The 19370-nt window shown below is 45.2% G+C and overlaps 1 protein-coding gene across 1 annotated transcript in view; it reads right to left on the bottom strand.

Annotated features, from left to right (window-relative positions):
- Nucleotides 1-19370, bottom strand: part of LOC137621631 (putative uncharacterized protein DDB_G0271606) — a 36369-nt gene that overhangs the window by 10571 nt on the left and 6428 nt on the right. Inside the window, exon 4 of the mRNA XM_068352094.1 lies at nt 8672-9188. Coding sequence (XP_068208195.1) covers nt 8672-9188 — 517 coding nt within the window. The remainder of the gene's footprint in view (nt 1-8671; nt 9189-19370) is intronic.

Below are 19370 nucleotides of genomic sequence, written 5' to 3'. Positions count from 1 at the left end.
ACATTTTTCAATATTAAACTTACCCGATAATCATGTAGCTGATTCACACCCAGGGGGGTGGGTGAAAACCAGTGTACAAGATTAAAGGATAGCTAAGTATCCCATATTTCATATAATCAGTTATCCACAATAACAATGAAATAATAAGTACCTGGTAAGGAAGTCGACTTGAACCGTTACTCTGCCTTTAATAAGATCGTCTTCCTTACTGAGCGCAGCGTTCCTCTTGGGAGGCTGAATCAACTCAAAGGTGCTAAAGTATACAGGGCTGCAACCCATACTAAAGGACCTCATCACAACCTTTAACCTTGGCGCTTCTCAAGAAAGAATTGACCACCCGCCAAATCAACAAGGATGTGGAAGGCTTCTTAGCCGACCGTACAACCCATAAAAAGTATTCAAGAGAAAGGTTAAAAAGTTATGGGATTATGGGAATGTAGTGGCTGAGCCCTCGCCTACTACTGCATTCGTTGCTACGAATAGACCCAGGGTGTAGCAGTACTCGTAAAGAGACTGGACATCTTTGAGATAGAATGATGCGAACACTGACTTGTTTCTCCAATAGGTTGCATCCATAACACTCTGCAGAGAACGGTTCTGTTTGAAGGCCACTGAAGTAGCCACAGCTCTCACTTCATGTGTCCTTACCTTCAGCAAAGCAAGGTCTTCTTCCTTCAGATGAGAATTTGCTTCTCTAATCAGAAGCCTGATGTAGTAAGAAACTGAGTTCTTAGACATTGGTAGAGAAGGCTTCTTGATAGCACACCATAAGGCTTCTGATTGTCCTCGTAATGGTTTTGACCTTTAGATAGTACTTAAGAGCTCTAACTGGGCAAAGTACTCTCTCCAGTTCGTTCCCCACCATGTTGGACAGGCTTGGGATCTCGAACGACTTAGGCCAAGGACGGGAAGGAAGCTCGTTTTTAGCCAAAAAACCGAGCTGTAAGGAACATGTAGCCGTTTCAGATGTGAAACCTATGTTCCTGCTGAAGGCGTGGATCTCACTTACTCTTTTACCTGTTGCTAAGCACACGAGGAAAAGAGTTTTTTAATGTGAGGTCCTTAAAAGAGGCTGATTGGAGCGGTTCAAATCCTGATGACATTATGAACCTTAGGACCACGTCTAGATTCCAGCCTGGAGTGGACAACCGACGTTCCTTTGAGGTCTCAAAAGACCTAAGGAGGTCCTGTAGATCTTTGTTGGAGGAAAGATCCAAGCCTCTGTGGCGGAAAACCGCTGCCAACAAACTTCTGTAACCCTTGATCGTAGGAGCTGATAGGGAGCTTACGTTCCTTAGATGTAACAGGAAGTCAGCAATCTGGGTTACATTGGTACTGGTTGAGGAAAACTGCATTGGCCTTGCACCAGCTTCGGAAGACTTCCCATAAAGACTGATAGACTCTGAGAGTGGATGTCGTCCTTGCTCTGGCAATCGCTCTGGCTGCCTCCTTCGAAAAGCCTCTAGCTCTTGAGAGTCTTTCGATAGTCTGAAGGCAGTCAGACGAAGAGCGTGGAGGTTGGGAGTACCTTCTTTACGTGAGGTTGACGCAGAAGGTCCACTCTAGGAGGAAGAGTCCTGGGAACGTCGACCAGCCATTGCAGTACCTCAGTGAAACATTCTCTCGCGGGCCAGAGGGGAGCAACCAACGTCAGCCGTGTCCCTTTGTGAGAGGCGAACTTCTGAAGTACCCTGTTGACAATCTTGAACGGCGGGAATGCATACAGGTTGAGATGGGACCAATCCAGCAGAAAGGCATCCACGCGAACTGCTGCTGGGTCTGGAATCGGAGAACAATACAAGAGGAGCCTCTTGGTCATCGAGGTAGCGAATAGAACTATGGTTGGCTGATCCCACAGGGCCCAAAGTCTGCTGCAAACATTCTTGTGAAGGGTCCACTCTGTGGGGAAGACCTGACCCTTCCGGCTGAGGCGATCTGCCATGACATTCATATCGCCCTGAATGAGCCTCGTTACCAGCGTGAGCTTTCGATCTTTTGACCAAATGAGGAGGTCCCTTGCGATCTCGAACAACTTCCTTGAATGAGTCCCTCCCTGCTTGGAGATGTAAGCCAAGGCTGTGGTGTAGTCGGAGTTCACCTCCACCACCTTGTTAAGCTGGAGGGACTTGAAGTTTATTAAGGCCAAATGAACTGCCAACAACTCCTTGCAATAGATGTGAAGTGTCCTTTGCTCCTGATTCCATGTTCCCGAGCATTCCTGTCCGTCCAGTGTCGCACCCCAGCCCGTGACCGATGCGTCCGAGAAGAGACGGTGGTGGAGGACTGAACAGCCAATGGTAGACCTTCCTTGAGAAGAATGCTGTTCTTCCACCACGTTAGAGTAGACCTCATCTCTTCGGAAACAGGAACTGAGCCCGTCTCTAGCGTCATGTCCTTTATCCAGTGAGCAGCTAGATGATACTGAAGGGGGCGGAGGTGGAGTCTCCCTAACTCGATGAACAGGGCCAGCGATGAAAGTGTCCCTGTTAGACTCATCCACTGCCTGACTAAGCATCGGTTCCTTCTCAGCATGCTCTGGATGCATTCTAGGGCTTGGAAGATCCTTGGGGCCGACGGACAAGTCCGAAAAGCTCGACTCTGAAGATCCATACCCAAGGAGACAATGGTCTGGGATGGAACGAGCTGAGACTCCTCAAAATTGACCAGGAGGCCCAGTTCCTTGGTCAGATCCATAGTCCATTTGAAAATCTCCAGACAGCGACGACTTGAGGGAGCTCTTAAAAGCCAGTCGTCTGACGGAGCCGGACACAAGATCATGATACTGCTGCACAGTCTGTAAACTGTCAATCATGGGCAAGCGAGGAAGTACAGTGACAACCCGAATCTGTCTAGACTGTCTGGGTCGTACAGACAACTCCTTAACAGGTTGCTGAGGTTGCCCACTGCGTCACAACAAGTCCCTTCTGTTGGTTGTTGAACGTCTTCCCCGTGACACATTGACTCCGTAAACAAAAAATCCTCTAACAAGGACTAAGCTTGGACTGCATGTCATGCAACACAGCTCAAGGTCTATGGGAGCAGGTGTGGTAACAGACGGGATTAGCGGCTGAAGTGTAACCATTACCTTCCCTGTAAGCATGTTATGCTTAAATAAAAGTCCATAAGAGGTTATGCAGCTAAAGGCTCCCTCCAAATGACAGAGTCCTCAAGGGAATATCAGAAGGAGGGAGAAAAGAACTTTCTCATCTACAGGGACCTTATCCTAGAAAAGCTAAGTTCTCTGAGTGAGGGTTCACTGGTGCAAAGCAGCAGACTAGAAGGCAACGTTATGAAACTGCTTGACAGTCTAGTGAGTTGGCAACAACCCAAGATGTGTTGAGAAGCATGCGGTAAGGTATGCAGAGCATGATGTATGCAGAGTATGCTGTATGCAGAGCATGCTGAATGCAGAGCATGCTGTATGCAGAGCATGTTGTATGCAGAGCATGCTGAATGCAGAGCATGCTGAATGCTGAGCATGTAGGAAGTAGAGCCTGCTGTAAGCAGAGCCTGCTGAAAGGAAAGCAGAGCGTGTGCATGGCGTTTAACATTTCTCAGAAATTCCATGACCAGTGCTAGAGTGCTTAATGCATGCTTGCATGGGGTTTAAACCATGGTATGCTGAACAGCAGAGTCAGAACGAGCTGGAACAACAACAGAGGTTTCCTCAACTTGAGGGAAAACCTGAGGTTCAGACTGCATAGGCTGAACAACAGACGGAGCAGAAGGCAGGTGCAAGGGTGAAGGAGGTTGACTCCTAGCAAGAGTTGCACCCAAGGATTGTACCAGCTGAGCGGAGGACGGAGGCGGAGTAGTCCGTTCCTGTTCCTGAGAGATGAGTGGAGCATGAGAAGGTTGAGGCTGCGCAGAACAAGGTAAAGTTCTAGCAAGCTGAGGCTCCTGAGGCGCAAGTGCATGGTGTAGATGAGCTTGCCTAGATGAGGGTTGAACTCGGTGCAGCGCTGGTTGAGCAGACAGACTCACGGAGGGGAGAGGTTGTTGTACCCCAACCGAGAGTTGCACCACTGGAGGAGCAGCAAGGGGAGGAGGAGGAAGAGTGTAACTCTCCTGATCCCAAAGCAAGGGTTGCCTTAAAGAAGGCTGAGGCTGAACAACACTGTGAACAGCAAACTCCGAAAGTGGTTCAACATCGTACGCCTGGCAGATGGAGCTGCGACTGGGTGCAGCGAGTGCAGGCGGGTGCAGCACAGGCTGAACGGGTGCAGGAGGTTGGTGCACCACCGGTGCAGGCGGGTGCAGCATAGGCTGAACGGGTGCAGGAGGTTGGTGCACCACCGGTGCAGGCGGGTGCAGCACAGGCTGAACGGGTGCAGGAGGTTGGTGCACCACCGGTGCAGGCGGGTGCAGCACAGGCTGAACGGGTGCAGGAGGTTGGTGCACCACAGGTGCAGGAGGTGCAACACTCTCAGCACGACACTCACGCATCAAGTCCGAAAGCTGTGCTTGCATGGACTGTAGTAGAGTCCACAACATCATACGCCTGGCAGATGGTACTGTGATCAGGCGGAGCGAGTGTAGGAGGAGGGAGTGTAGGCGGAGGCGGTGGAGCAACACTCTCAGCCCGACACTCACTCATCAAGTCCGAAAACTGTGCTTGCATGGACTGTAGTAGAGTTCACAACATCGTACGCCTGGCAGATGGTGCTGCGACCAGGCGGAGCAGGTGCAGGCTGGGCGAGCACAGGTGCAGCGAGAACAGGTGGAGGGAGTGCAGGCGGTGCAACACTCTCAGCCCGACACTCACGCATCAAGACCGAAAGTTGTGACTGTATGGACTGCAGTAGAGTTAACTTGGGGTCGGTAGACACTAAGTTCTGCTGAGGTAAAGCCTTAACAGCAGAGATCTGTTGTGGCAGAACCTTACTCCTCTAAGTCGGAGTGTAATCAACTGATGACTTAGGAGAGTCAGAGCTAACCCAACGACTGCATTCGGGTTGTGAACTTTAACTTCGTACGTCTGGCATAGGTCTGGACTTAACGTTTAAGAAGTCTTGAGACCTGAGACCAGCGTTACTCTGCCTTTATTTTCTCCCCTAATCTCTTCTGCAGACGAGCAAAATAAGGGCTCAATCGTCTGCGGGTGGGAGTGACGGTCTCGGTAAGACACGCCCACAACCACCGAGAATACTTCTGTGCGCCGATCAAGGCCTGCTGAACCCTTATGCCCTTCGACATTGCTTCTCCCCTGGGCTTGGGAGCTTGCAAGAGGTCCCGGACTGGGAGGACGACTGGCGCGCACAAAAGTACCCTCACGCACTAATCACTTATCACTTTGATTTCTGTTTGCACTTATTTCACTGAACTCGAAACTTAAGTGGTTTGTACCTGAAATACGCAATTCTATCCTTTCTCAAAGTTAGTAATTGCGAAAACAGAATTACAATGTAACAGAAAAATCTAATGAAAGATAAATCAGTGGTTGGAAAGAGACTAAACACTAGATCACTCTAGAAACGTTTAGTTTCTTCCCCTAAAGAGACTAGGGAGAAGAGCAAAAATCGATAATGACGTTACTCGTACGCCTGGCAGGCTTGAATGAAACGTTTATCCTCTTTCTCCCTCCGTCTCTATCTCTCTCTCTCTCTCTCTCTCTCTCTCTTGACTTAGAACCTGAGAGAAGAGCCCAATCATATATATCGTTAAAACATATTATTGTTAAAGGAAAAAACTGAAAAGTTCCTTTATTAGGATCAAAACCATTAAGTTAAGAAAGAATGAACAAAACGCTAGACACGGTTACTCTTACTGCAACGTGAAACCGTGAACATTCTTTCTCTATCGTAACGATAGAGTGCAAGTTGAACGTTCTGAACGTCAACAACTGCAGAGACAAAACAAAACGTTAGTTCAGCTTTGAAAACAGTACGAGACTGTCAAAGAAAATCTTTCAAACTCTGTGGCGGAAATAGCATAATATGTTAACAGGTAAAACCGAAATGACGGGCTCAAAGTTTATTAACTTCGGTAAAAGACCGCCTATTATTAGGAAGGTCGAAAATAAACAAATATAAAAATTAATTTTAATGAGTTTATAATAAAAGGAAGTTAATCGAAGAGGCCTATAAGAGGCGGAGAGATATAAAATAAATCTATAACTTTGTTAAGCAAAATTAAGAAAGAGAGTCTATACTCTCTTAGACACCAACACTTCCGTCTAAGGGAAAGGTCGGCCATTGAAAGGTGAACGAGAGTTCATACTCTCTCGTCACCAAAAATAATCAAAATTAATCAAATTAATTCCAAAAGCTAACTAAGCTAATATAGAAGTTTTCCAGTAAAGCGACAGCCGAAATCAAAGAGAAATACTTCACCAAAGTCGTGAAAATACTCCAAGAACATAAGCGTATCCCAGAACGTCTTGCCGGAAGCACGACAGAGGAATAATTGAGGAGGTGTCAACAAGAAGTACTTGAGTACCTGGCCACAGGTGGCGCTGGTAAATACACCCCCTTCTAGTATTGTGATAGCTGGCGTATCCCTCCATAGAATTCTGTCGGGCAACGGAGTTGACAGCTACATGATTATCGGGTAAGTTTAATATTGAAAATTAACCTAATTCAAGGTTAAACTTAAGTGGAAAGAATACTAAACGCAATACATTTCATGTTAGAAAAACGAGAAAAAATATCTTGTGCAATCTTGAATTTTTTCATAAGCAAAGGCAAGCCCATACACAAAAAAGGCACCCAGCCAGGTAAGACATCCAGATGGCTTTTGCATACTCAGCCTGGAACGAACACCAAATTCAGGAGTTAACTACGAGAAATATTACAAAATCCTGGTCCCTCAGAGGGATAGTGAGCTAATATATGAGATCATGAGTTTGACATAACATGTTTTTCCGTAAGGAATTAACTGAGACGGGATATTGGCTGGCCAAAACACAGTTAGTCACTGCTACTAAAGACGTGTAGCAAACACAAAGGAAAATCTCGAAACCTGAAAGTTAATGGCATGAAGGACAATCACAATACACAGGACCTAGTTTTCTTGCTTTTACGTGTTATATTTTTCTGTAAATGCTGTGGTTAACAACTGGACCATAATTATTCAGTGGCTACTTTCCACTTAGTTAGGGTAGAAGAGACTCTTTTTAGCTAAGGTATGCAGCTCTCCTAGGAGAAGGAAACTCCAAATGCAAACAATTGTTCTCTAGTCTTGGGTAGTGCCATAACCTCTGTACCATGGTATTTCATTATCTTGCTCGAGTGTACACTCAGGAACACTACTCTATTGGTTTTTCCTTTTGTCTTTTCTAAATTGTGTTGGGCAGGCTTAATAGAAGGGCCCTGGATGCCTGGTGGTTTACCAAAAGGTTATCTTTTTCTTATCTGTTTCTTTACCTTCCCCTCTGGTACAGTATTCATTTTCAAAACCATCATAGTGCAAATACACAACAGAAATCTTATTATACGCTGTGTACTTTAATGGCACTATTAGACCCTCTATTTCCTTATGGTGTATAACTACAGAAAAATCTTCGTATCTATAGAAAAAATATAGCTGACACAAAAGTTGTACAAAATTATTTACCAAGATTAACCAAATTTGCAAATGTTAAACTCGTGCCAGATCAAGTCACAAAATGTCAAACCAACGAACAATCAAATCATCAAACGATGAACCCACAAAATGACAAGCAATGACTGTTTCTTATTGGTGTGTAGTACCTGTTGTCAGGAGTTACTGGTATCTAGTTCAAAGGATTAAAAGATCAGCTTTTTATCAGCCTTAGAAAGTACTGTATTGTAAGGATGAAATTTGATGAGCTTCTGATAGTAATCATTGAAATTTAACATTAGGATAAAAAAAAGGAAATCATACAAATAGATCACAAAACTTTGCAGCTGCAGACATCAGATCTTACAAAAGGTAAGACAAAGAATCAAATGAATGTGAATAACGACAATTTATCAGAATTTTATGAAAACTGTACAGCCTTGAAATGTATTACTTGTCACCATTTTTGGAAATGAGCAGAGCTCATCTTCACCTCATGCCTTATCTTAACTCTCTGGTGATGCAGGCCGTGACAAAATCACTGTCAGGATCATGACTTTAGATTAGGGCAAACTTTCACAGTGAGTAATGACTTCATATGTCAACTTATATGACGTCATGTGTTAACCTGGAGCAATGAGATCACGTGTCAACCTGGAGCAATGAAGTCACATGTCCTCCTGGACAAATGATGTCACATATCCTCCTGGACCAATGATGTCACGTGTCAACCTGGAGCAATGATGTCACGTGTCCTCCTGGACTAATGATGTCACATGTCAACCTGGAGCAATGACGTCATGTGTCAACCTGGAGCAATGATGTCACGTATCAACCTGGACCAATGATGTAACATGTCAACCTGGAGCAATGATGTCATGCATCCAGGTATTTATACTGACGTTTCAAAGCATAACTAACAAAGGAATAAAGATCGAAAGAAAATGGAAATTGAACTAGAAAGCGAAATAAATGTCCTGTATAACACTTGTGTTTACATGAACGGATGACGCCAAAGTCATCAGACCCTCTGATAGTTAATTAGGCATCTAAATGTCAAAGTAAACATATTAGCACTATTCACAATATATAAGGAAGATTAAAACAACTTAAGAACATATTTTTGCAAGCTAAAAATAATCACACTTACCTTATCAATTCATCATTCTGTGAAGTATGATTTTCATTAGGAGGGAAATTCCGGTTATTTTGATCATCATTCAAAAAGTGTGTAGGGCGAAGACCCGGGTGACAATTTGTCTGGGGTCCTGGTACATGAGGGTGGGAATCCGCGGGCCCAGGAGCTGGCTGAAAACCTGAGTTACGATCTAATGCACGAGATGCAGGTACATGCGAATGGGAATTAGCTGTCCCATGGCTCTGTTGATCATCAAACCTAAAATGTTTGGGCTTCGTCGAGTGGTCAGGCAGTCGACAGGATTTATGAACATCTGTTGAGTTAGGCACATGAGCACTGCCCGTGGAGAAAGGAACATCAACTACAGAAGCTTGCTTGTTTGCTGTTGAATCTGGGAAAACAGGAGAACACCCGGGGGAGACAGCTGCCGCCGACCGCTGAATGTTACTACTTCCGACGTTTCCATCACTTCCCTGGCCAGCAATGTAAGCTTCAACTACACCAACTATGTCCATTCCTTCGCTGTCCCCTTGAGGATAATAAAAATATTACGTGAAACAAAGAACTAATTTCCTCTTTTCAGTTTCGAAAATAAAGAATGATTAACAAATAAATGGTTCATAAAAAGGTAATGATAAAATACTGTAGCCAATCAGTAATCTTAAAATAATAAAGATAGTTACAATGATTTCAATAATAACATTCTGAGAGAGTGCATTTTAATGTGACAAATTTGGTGTTTTGTATCTTTCCTAACTATAAAAATATGATGCTGTCTCACAGGATGTAGATACAGGAGAGGGGGTTCCCAGCCCCCTCGTCCCGTCCCTTTTAGTCGCCTCTTACGACACGCAGGGATAACGTTGGCGCTATTCTAATTTTTATGTGCCCCCACGGCCACAGGGGGAACGTAGAGAGTAGAGGTCCCCTTTTTTGTTTTGTTTCATTTGTTGATGTCGGCTACCCCTCCAAAATTGGGGGAAGTGCCTTGGTATATGTATGTATGTATGTATGTATGTATAAAAATATGATCCTTTAGATAAGATAGATTATCAGCAAAGCTGGAGTATAGAGCCATCAAACTTTTATAAAGGTGTAAACAAGTGGCCGGCAGTTTCAGGCCAAGAGCAGGAACCCCTGCCCCTCTGCTTGCTCACCGAGCACTAGCTCTTGATTGCAGCCGGGACTATCCAAGGGATAGGTGACGGCGGGAAAATATGAGTAAAGCACTTTGTATTGTTAGGAAAAGTACAAATTATTTCCAAATTTGTCATTTGTTCCTACACAGAGACAAACAATCATCCTTTACAAAGGATATTCATCCTTAGGTGGGAGGAATTCCCAACTCTAACTGGTTGAGTACTTAAAACCATTTTCTGTTTTTCATGAAAGAAATAACTTTATTTTTACGAAAACTTATCTTTTTTGTCGACGTGAAAATCTCAGATTTTTTGCTTTTAAATACTATGACTTTTCTTGATGTATTTTATATTCAAAATGGAATTATGTATTATAAGTAAAAGAAAATATATTATTTCTTAAGAAAATACATGTCCTATTAGTTTATTTTCATATGACATTACCACAGATATTGTCAACAAACATATCAGCCGCAGCGGCAGTAACAGTCGTAAAGTCGATTCGATCACTCGTAAATTGACGACTACCTGTATGTATGTGTTTATATATAAGTATGCATGTACATATACATACATACATATAATACATATATATATATATATATATATATATATATATATATATATATATATATATATATATATATATGCTATTTTCAAAATAAAATAAATTTTTGAACATATTTACCCAGTGGATATATATAATTAGCTTAATTCCCTGATGTTATATATATATGTCCACCAGCTAAGTCAGATGTTTAAAAATGATAATATCATAATTAAATAAATTTTTGAACATACAGTACTTACCAGGTGGTTATATATATAACATCAGGGACTTAAGCTATATATATATATATATATCCACCGGCTAAGTCTGATGTTTAAAAAACGGATTTTGAGCGAAGCGAAAAATCTATTTTTGGGTGAGATGGCCATGTCGTCCTGATGGAAGTTCCTATAGGGTAGCTTCCTAGGGTATATTACAACTACGGCGATATTCCCAGAGAATTTACCTTAAGGTACCCAGAATTCTAACTCCTGGAGCGAATATCCCTAATGAAAGGGATATCGCGACATATCAGAGGACGTATTCTTGACACGCCACATGGCAATCTGCACCCCGAACAGAGATAACACATCGAAGGGGTCAATTGGCAAGAAAACGAAAACGAGAAAGAAAAAGGGGAGCCGTTCCCAAGGCTCTCTCTTCTCCCGTTTCGTAAGCGTGCATTGCGCCAATCCTGGCGCCATCTGTATTCCTTGTAGCGATACACGAGGTGCTACAGATACTGTATGTAGGGAGGGGTCCTACAGCCCTTTCATAGAAAGGGAAGGGCGGGTCCATCAGGACGACATGGCCATCTCACCCAAAAATAGATTTTTCGCTTCGCTCAAAATCCGTTTTTTGGGCTCAAGCCATGTCGTCCTGATGGAAGTATACCAGAGCATTACTGTATCTGTGGATTCTCAGAATGTGCCGTACTCCCCGGAGGTATTTCCCCGGTCGACTAGACCTAGAGACCTAAGATGTTACCGTTATACATCTTTTCAACTAACCATAAACCATGTTAGAGCTTCCTGCCCCCTACAGGGAAGAGTCCTACTAGACTCTGGAAAAGTCTCGAAGAGTACATATACCTATGTATGAATACCAGGCAAGCCAATATAGTGGTCTCACCCTATATTAAGTAAAGCATAGTTTGTAAAGAACCACTGCGTCAATATGAAATATCGACCAGTTCTCCGCTCAATACTTGTATTGGACAAAGGTTTATATCCGCATAGGAGGAAACTTGTAAATCCGCCACCGTCCCCTTATGGGATGGAGTCCTCCCGCTAAGGGAAAGCATAAACCAATGCAACATTAGCTTGCATATAGGAACAATCTATTAGAATTATCCCAGATAAAAATACATAGAATGAATGCTCAATTATACCAATAAATTGACACAGGTGAAGGAGACGCAAGGTTCTCAAGAACAAGTTTATTGACAGACAATAAATAGACAGGTTAACAACAATTATATATATATATATATATATATATATATATATATATATATATATATATATATACTGTATATATATATATATATACTGTATATATATATATATATATATATATATATATATATATATATATATATATATATATATATATATATATATATATATATATATAAGAAGAGGATAACCAAAATTTTAAGCATAAGTATGATAGTAAACAGAACTTGTTTATCTGAAAGAAAAACCATTATTGCCACTTTTAACATACTGAGGTATCAAAGTCATAAAAGTCTGTATTACTAATCAGTCACATTAGCGTTAGAAGCGCTCGGCACACATGTCTGCACTTATGCTAGGTTCACCTTTGGAAATGGAACAGTCAACGTGGGCAACTCAGTGCCCTCACTTAGTTTGTAGCACAGTATGTAACTACACACTCACCCTGGAATTAATCGTCCCAATTAAAACCACCGTTCCTCGCAGAGTTAAACAGCAGGGTTAACGACGCGACCCACTGCTACCACAGATCTCTTTAGTTGCTTCACTTGCTTCGCATAGTGGCGAAAGAACACTCTGGAAGACTTCCAGCCAGTGTATGAACGAAGATGTTCAAAATCCATACAATTAAAGAAATTTAAGGATGAGGCAACTTTCCTCGGATCGTGACCTGCGGGTGTACTGTCAGGATCCGCTCTGCGAATAAAATATGTGATTTTTGCCCTGAGTTGATTCAGAGATAAATTTGAGCCTGATGTTTCTCCCCTGAATAGTTGACCACCCTTGAAGTCTGAAGTTCTACGAAGATAGACCTTTAGGCATTCTACTGGACATAGAGATGCATCTTCTTTCAGAGGGCAGATTCTCCAGGGACCCCACCTGTTGGTGGGTAACTCATTCTTGGCGAGAAACGAAGGATCCGGAAACAGGTTCAGTTCTCCCCCATCTAGGAACTGAACACGACCTCCCTCTCTCAAGAGGGCTACAATCTCACTAACCCTGGCCCCGGACGCGAGTGCAAATAGGAAAATAACTTTTTGGGTCAAATCCTTTAGCGCACACTCCTCATTGCTCAACAGAGAAGCGAAATGAAGAACTTTGTCTAAAGACCATGAAATGGGCTTTGGAGGTGCTGAAGGTCTGAGCCTAGCGCAGGCTTTCGGAACTTTATTAAAGATCTCGTTAGCGAGGTCGACCTGGAAGGCATATAGAATGGGTCTTGTCAAAGCAGACTTACACGCCGAAATCGTGTTAGCTGCCAACCCTTGGCTATGGAGGTGGATGAAGAAAGATAAGCAGAAGTCCGTCGAGATCTCCTGCGGATTCTTTGCCTTGACAAAGGCCACCCATTTTCTCCAAGATGACTCATATTGCCTTCTAGTAGATTTGCACTTATATTCCTCTAGGAAGTCTATGCTGGCTTTCGAAATCCCGAAACGCTTACTCACCGCTAGGGAGAGAAAATCATGAGCTGCAGGTTCTGGGTTTTCTGTAATGAAGCGCAGACAGTCGACTTCTGGACTCGCTGGGTCAGAACTGGATCTGGTAGCGGTAGAAACTTCAACCATACAGTAGTTCCAATGCCAGGGGGAACCACACGCTGTTCGGCCACTTGTGGGCCACTATTGCCGCTACCCCCTTGAAGGATCTCAGTTTGTTGAGGACCCTCAACAGAAAGTTGTGAGGAGGGAACAGATAAATCCTGGACCATCTGTTCCAGTCGAGGGACATCGCGTCCACTGCTTCCGCTAAGGGGTCCTCGTACGGGGACACGTACAGGGGCAACTTCTTGTTGTCTTTCGTCGCAAAGAGGTCTATCTGCAGTTCTGGGACTTGACTCAAGATGAAGGAGAATGATCCTGCGTCTAGGGACCATTCCGACTCTATCGGTGTGAACCTGGATAGAGCGTCCGCTGTCACATTGCGGACTCCTTGAAGGCGAACTGCCGACAGGTACCACTTCTTCTTTTCCGCCAACCGGAAGATGGCCAACATCACCTGGTTGAGAGGTGGTGACCTTGATCCTTGTCGATTCAAGCATCTCACAACTACCTTGCTGTCCACCACCAACCTTATGTGGATCGAGTGACGCGGGGAGACTTTCTTTAAGGTAAGGAGCACTGCCATAGCTTCTAGAAAGTTTATGTGAAAGGTCTTGAATAGCTTGGACCAAGTCCCCTGGACTTCTTTCCGATGAGAGTGACCTCCCCATCCCTCCTTCGAGGCGTCTGAGTGAATTGTCACCGACGGGGGAGGTGGCTGAAGAAGAACCGACTTCTGTAGATGTCTGGCTTGGGACCAAGGCCTGAGAAGAGTCCGTAGACGAAGCGGAGCTGGTCTTCTCAGATCTCTTCGCGCATTTGATGCATAACTTCTCCAAACTCCGGTTGCATCCTTTAGCTGTGCTCTTAGCACCGGGTCTGTCACCGAAGCAAAATGGAGAGAACCCAGTACTCTCTCCTGTTCGCGTCTTGATATCCTTTCGGAATCTAGAAGTCTCTTGACAGAACCCGCTATCTCCTTCCTTTTCTTCGCCGGGATGGAGAAACGGTGTGACATTAGGTCCCAGTGGATTCCCAGCCACTGGAACTTTTGAGATGGAGAAAGTCGAGACTTTTTTCTGTTGATCTTGAAGCCTAGATACTCTAGGAACTGGATCACTTGAATGGAAGCTTGCAAGCATTCTGTCTTGGATGCTGCCCACACCAGCCAGTCGTCCAGGTAGGCTACTACCTGAATTCCCTTTAGGCGTAATTGTTTGAGAGCTACGCTCGCAAGCTTCGTGAAGATCCTTGGGGCTATATTTAGCCCGAATGGCATGGCTCTGAAGGCGTATAGTCTTCGTTGTAGCTTGAACCCTAGGTAGGGGGAGAGTCGACGGTTGATTGGAACGTGCCAATAGGCGTCTGACAAGTCTATGGAGACGGTATATGCCCTCTTGGGCAGTAAGGTCTTTATGTGTTGCAGTGTTAGCATCTTGAACTTGCAGTTCACAATGAACTTGTTGAGTGGCGACAAGTCCAGAATGACTCTGAGTTTTTCCGAGTCTTTCTTGGGAACACAAAACAGCCTCCCTTGGAATTTGATGGACTTCACCCTTCGGATCACTTTTTTCTCCAACAGTTCTTGGATGTACTCCTCCAGAACGGGGGTGGAGTGTTGGAAAAACCGAGGGCACGGGGGTGGAGTGCTGTACCAGCTCCAGCCCAGTCCATTCTTGAGTAGGCTGTGGGCCCAGGGATCGAAGGTCCACCGATCCCGAAAATTCTGAAGTCTCCCTCCTACCGGCATCATCTCACTTGGACTGCCGTCCTAAGGTCTTGCCTCCCTGACCGCGACCACCCCTGAATCCCCTACCCCTTGAGGGACGCCTAGACGAGCCTCTGGCTGCTCCTCTAAGCTTTGCTTGAAAGGAAGTTGACTGCCCTTCGAACGTTGGGTTGAATGCCGTGGACTGTGTCGACACGGCCTGGGGTACCCACTGGAATGTGGTCGGGGTTTGTGCCACCATCTGGGGCACTGAAGGCAATGGCAATTGCTGTTGCTGTCTAAGCGGCTTGGCTGGCCGAGACGGTAGCCTAGTCCTCAGTCTTCCTCTTTGGTTGGGGACCCTCATCCGGGGAAGACTTTCTCTTGATAGCCAGGCCCCACTTCTGGAGAAGGTTTCTATTCTCCGTGGCGGCCATATCAACAACTTCTTTGAACAATTCGCTAGGGAAAAGGTCTTTGCCCCAAATGTTGGAGGAGATTAGTTTCCTTGGCTAGTGCCTCACCGTAGCCGAGGTGAACACGAACTCCCTACAAGCTCTCCTCGCCCTGACGAAGCTATAAAGATCCTTCGTCACTGTGGCCAGATGAGTCTTGGCCACTACCATGAACATTTCATGGACCTTGGGGTCACTTGCCATCGTCTCAAGAGTGGTCTGAAGAGACATTGAGGCAGCCAGTCTTTCTTTTGTCTCGAGCTCTCTCCACAAAAGAAAGTCAGACAGCTTAGGGAGGTTCTCACCGAACTGACGTCCGGCAATATCAGCCTCCAACTTCCCGACTGAGAAGGTAAGATGGACGTCCTTCCAGTCCTTGTGGTCCATAGGTAGGGCCAGCGACAAGGGTTTACACTCCTCCAGGGAGGGGCAAGGCTTGCCGGCCTCGACTGCTTTTAATACAGCCGCAAACCCTTTCTGTAACGAGGGGAAGGCTCTAGCAGGAGAGGACACAAAGGAAAGGAGCTTCTTACTCAATGCAGCTACCTTTGAGTTCGTGAAGCCCCTCTCTTTCATCGAAGATGAAAGCAAAGCTTGAGCCTTAGCATGGTCCATCACTATGACCTCCTTTGAAGCTGGTTCCTTCCTCAACCGGACATAACAGTCCGGATATGACCCCTTGCTGGGCCAGAATTCCACCTCCTCTAGGGGAACTGAACCCAACTTATCCGACATGACGATCTTTCCAGTCGTCATCGCCATGTGCTCAGCATATCTCCACGGGTTAGTATCTGAGCACAAGGGAAGGTCTTTCACATTGAGCCTTTTCTGGGGCCCATGTGATGCTGCAAGCCTCTGCATCTGCAGTTCCATTGCAGCTGCCTTCTCATTATTCTCCTTCTGCATTTGTTGGATCATTCCAACAATGGAGGAGAGGGCCTGTCCCAGCTCTACTGGGAGAGCGGACGATGTTGAGGGAATAGGTTCAAGGATCTGAACCGGAGCAGCCGACACCTCGTCGACCTCTTCCTCTACAATGTCTGGGGCTTGAACTTCATCCTGGGCTCCTGCCAGGAGGTCTTCCTCGGACACGTCTGACATCCTGTCGTCCAACTGGATGTCTTGCAAGACGACCGCGACTTCAGCATCCACCTGGATCTGAACTTGGGGGATCTCCTCTTGAGGCTGGGGAATCACTGCACCAGCTGATGCCCTAGGGAAAAGGTAAGCCCTCATCTTCTCACTTGGAAGATAAGGTCCAGAGGTGTTCTTCTGGAAGCCCCTTACCCAGGTACGAAGCTTCTCCCTTGCTATATCCCTTGATTCCGCCGTCCTAGGGGAATCAAAAGCCTCAGTAATCAGGTTAGAGCACACAGTACATACCTGAGGGTCCCAATACTGGAGATCATCCTTGGAGACAGCGCATGCTGCGTGCCTCCTACAAAACTCATGTCCGCAGAGGTTCTTACTGCGGACGTTGCAGAAAACACTTCCGCACTTCGGATGGTCCTCCTGTAAAGAGAAGAAATTTCCATGAGTATCAAGTGAGCTACGTATCACTGGATATGCACAGTTTAGCATAACAAATCAGAAAGGAAAGACACACACTTGTGTTTCCCGCACAACCAATTGTTGCAGCCTTCCAGATAATAAAATCGTATGGTTAATCTGTCCTAGAGTAACCAATGAAAAGTTTCCAGAGGAAACAGGTGTAGCTCACACCTAAGGTATGATTTTAAAATACCGGATAATAGACAAGAAAGAACTCACTTTCTTATCTGTAAGGCAACACCAAAGGGCTGTGCAAGACAACACAAAAGTGTTAGAACACACAGTGTTGTACCAATACTATACTATAGTTTTCTTCCTACAGTATATGTTATACTGAAGAATACTGGTACAGTATAGAAGGTAATGTGCCGGCCGGCACACACCATAACTAGCTTTAAAGTATACTACTTAACAGCTATAAGGCGGCAGAACGCTGGTTCAAATGCATGTGCCGGCCGGCAACAGCCAATGTCGGCCGGCAACTACACAAGGTAGCACCCGGCTGCCGGCCACTGCTCATAGCGACCGGCAGACAAGGGCTTGACAATAGCCGGCCGGCAAAGGTAAACAACCGATGCCGGCCAGCAGCAAAAGAACCAGAGGACTACGACTGCCTGGCTGCCGGCCTCATAGGCCGGCAGCCGGGTCGGGTACAGCACTAGAAGAAAACAGAATGGATGCCGGGATAAGAGCGTAAACTACCTCCAAGCCCGGCAATCCGAAAGAGTGCATAAAAGGAAGGGGAGAATCTAATTCAGGCTTCCTGACCAATGCCGTCTGGCTCTACAGGCAGACATGGATGAGGGACCAAGGGAGGTCCGGGCAGCACTCAAAGCAGAAGACCTTTGCCGGCCGGCAAGGGACTGAGTCAATTCCACATCCTAACCTATCCTAGGTCCAGATGTAGAATGACGTACAGTACTGTAATGGCTAGGCCATTACAGAGATAGAGGGGGAAGGGACAAAAGAGGGTCCTACCAACCTTGCTTTAGTGAAGAATCACCCGCAGCCAAGAAAACTCATCTTAGCCTAAGGGAGATCCAAGGAGGGAGGCCAGCAATACTTGCCAACCCCCACTGAACCAAAGCAAGGAAGGTGTTGCTACTCCCAGGGAAAGGATCTTATCCTCCCACCGAGAACAGCAACAAGGACTAGTCTGCTAGATCACAAAAGAAGGAATCATCTCGTACAGAAACCTTCGGCAGTGACCTAAGGAGGCTAAGCCTCCTATGTCTGCGTCAGGCTAGCGAGGGAGACTCTACCCCAAGCCAGACAAACACAGACTCAGACTAAAAACTCTGATGTTCTGTCCCTCTCTGAAGCCAGACTTACTGGAACAGGGAGGTACAGTAACACCCCAGTATAGTTGTATCAAAAGTTAATTCAGATAAACCACTAGGGTTAAGCCCAAGGCTTAAACAGAGGGAAAGGGATTGCATACCTTCTCCGAAGAAAAGAAAGCAACCGGGGAGAAAGTATACTAAGGCTCCATAAGCAACTTAGCCTAGGCACCAAGAGAATCGATTACCTAAATCACCGAAACTCACTCGTATACTATCTTGGAAATACAGTAATCAACATAATCTTAAATGTATAAAAAACTGCCTAAAGCTTCAATAAAATTTTAAAACACTCGAAAATCCAAAATCATGCAGGAAAGTACTAGGACCAAACGACTAGGCTACATGGCCTAGCGTAGGCCAGAGTTGGCGAATATTTCGCCAAAATAAATAATACTAAAAGCACGAGAAAGGAAATCCTATGTAACGCTAAACAGCTAAAATTTAGTAAAGCAAAACAACCGGGAACGTCGCTCTGGCTAACTAAAACTCATACCTAGCGAGCGGCAGCGTCCATGACGCCTCCGGTAGGCAACGGCTCTTGTAACAAAGATTATTACTATTAATCACTTTAAAATTTACCAAGAGCCTACATTTATACATAAAAGAAATGGTACTCAACTTATCAGAGGCAGACGAAGTTGGAGAAGCCATGAAAAGATGAATAAATCCAAGATTTTGCGAGAAACACAGGAAAAAACACCGAGTTGTTAAGCTACGCAAAAAGGAATACAGATGGTGCCAGGATTGGCGCAATGCACGCTTACGAAACGGGAGAAGAGAGAGCCTTGGGAACGGCTCCCCTTTTTCTTTCTCGTTTTCGTTTTCTTGCAATTGACCCCTTCGATGTGTTATCTCTGTTCGGGGTGCAGATTGCCATGTGGCGTGTCAAGAATACGTCCTCTGATATGTCGCGATATCCCTTTCATTAGGGATATTCGCTCCAGGAGTTAGAATTCTGGGTACCTTA

Source organism: Palaemon carinicauda, chromosome 28, assembly GCF_036898095.1.
Source record: "Palaemon carinicauda isolate YSFRI2023 chromosome 28, ASM3689809v2, whole genome shotgun sequence".
Lineage (NCBI taxonomy): Eukaryota > Metazoa > Arthropoda > Malacostraca > Decapoda > Palaemonidae > Palaemon > Palaemon carinicauda.
The sequence above is the reverse complement of the archived record's forward strand: the minus strand, read 5'-3'. Positions and strand labels throughout refer to the sequence as shown.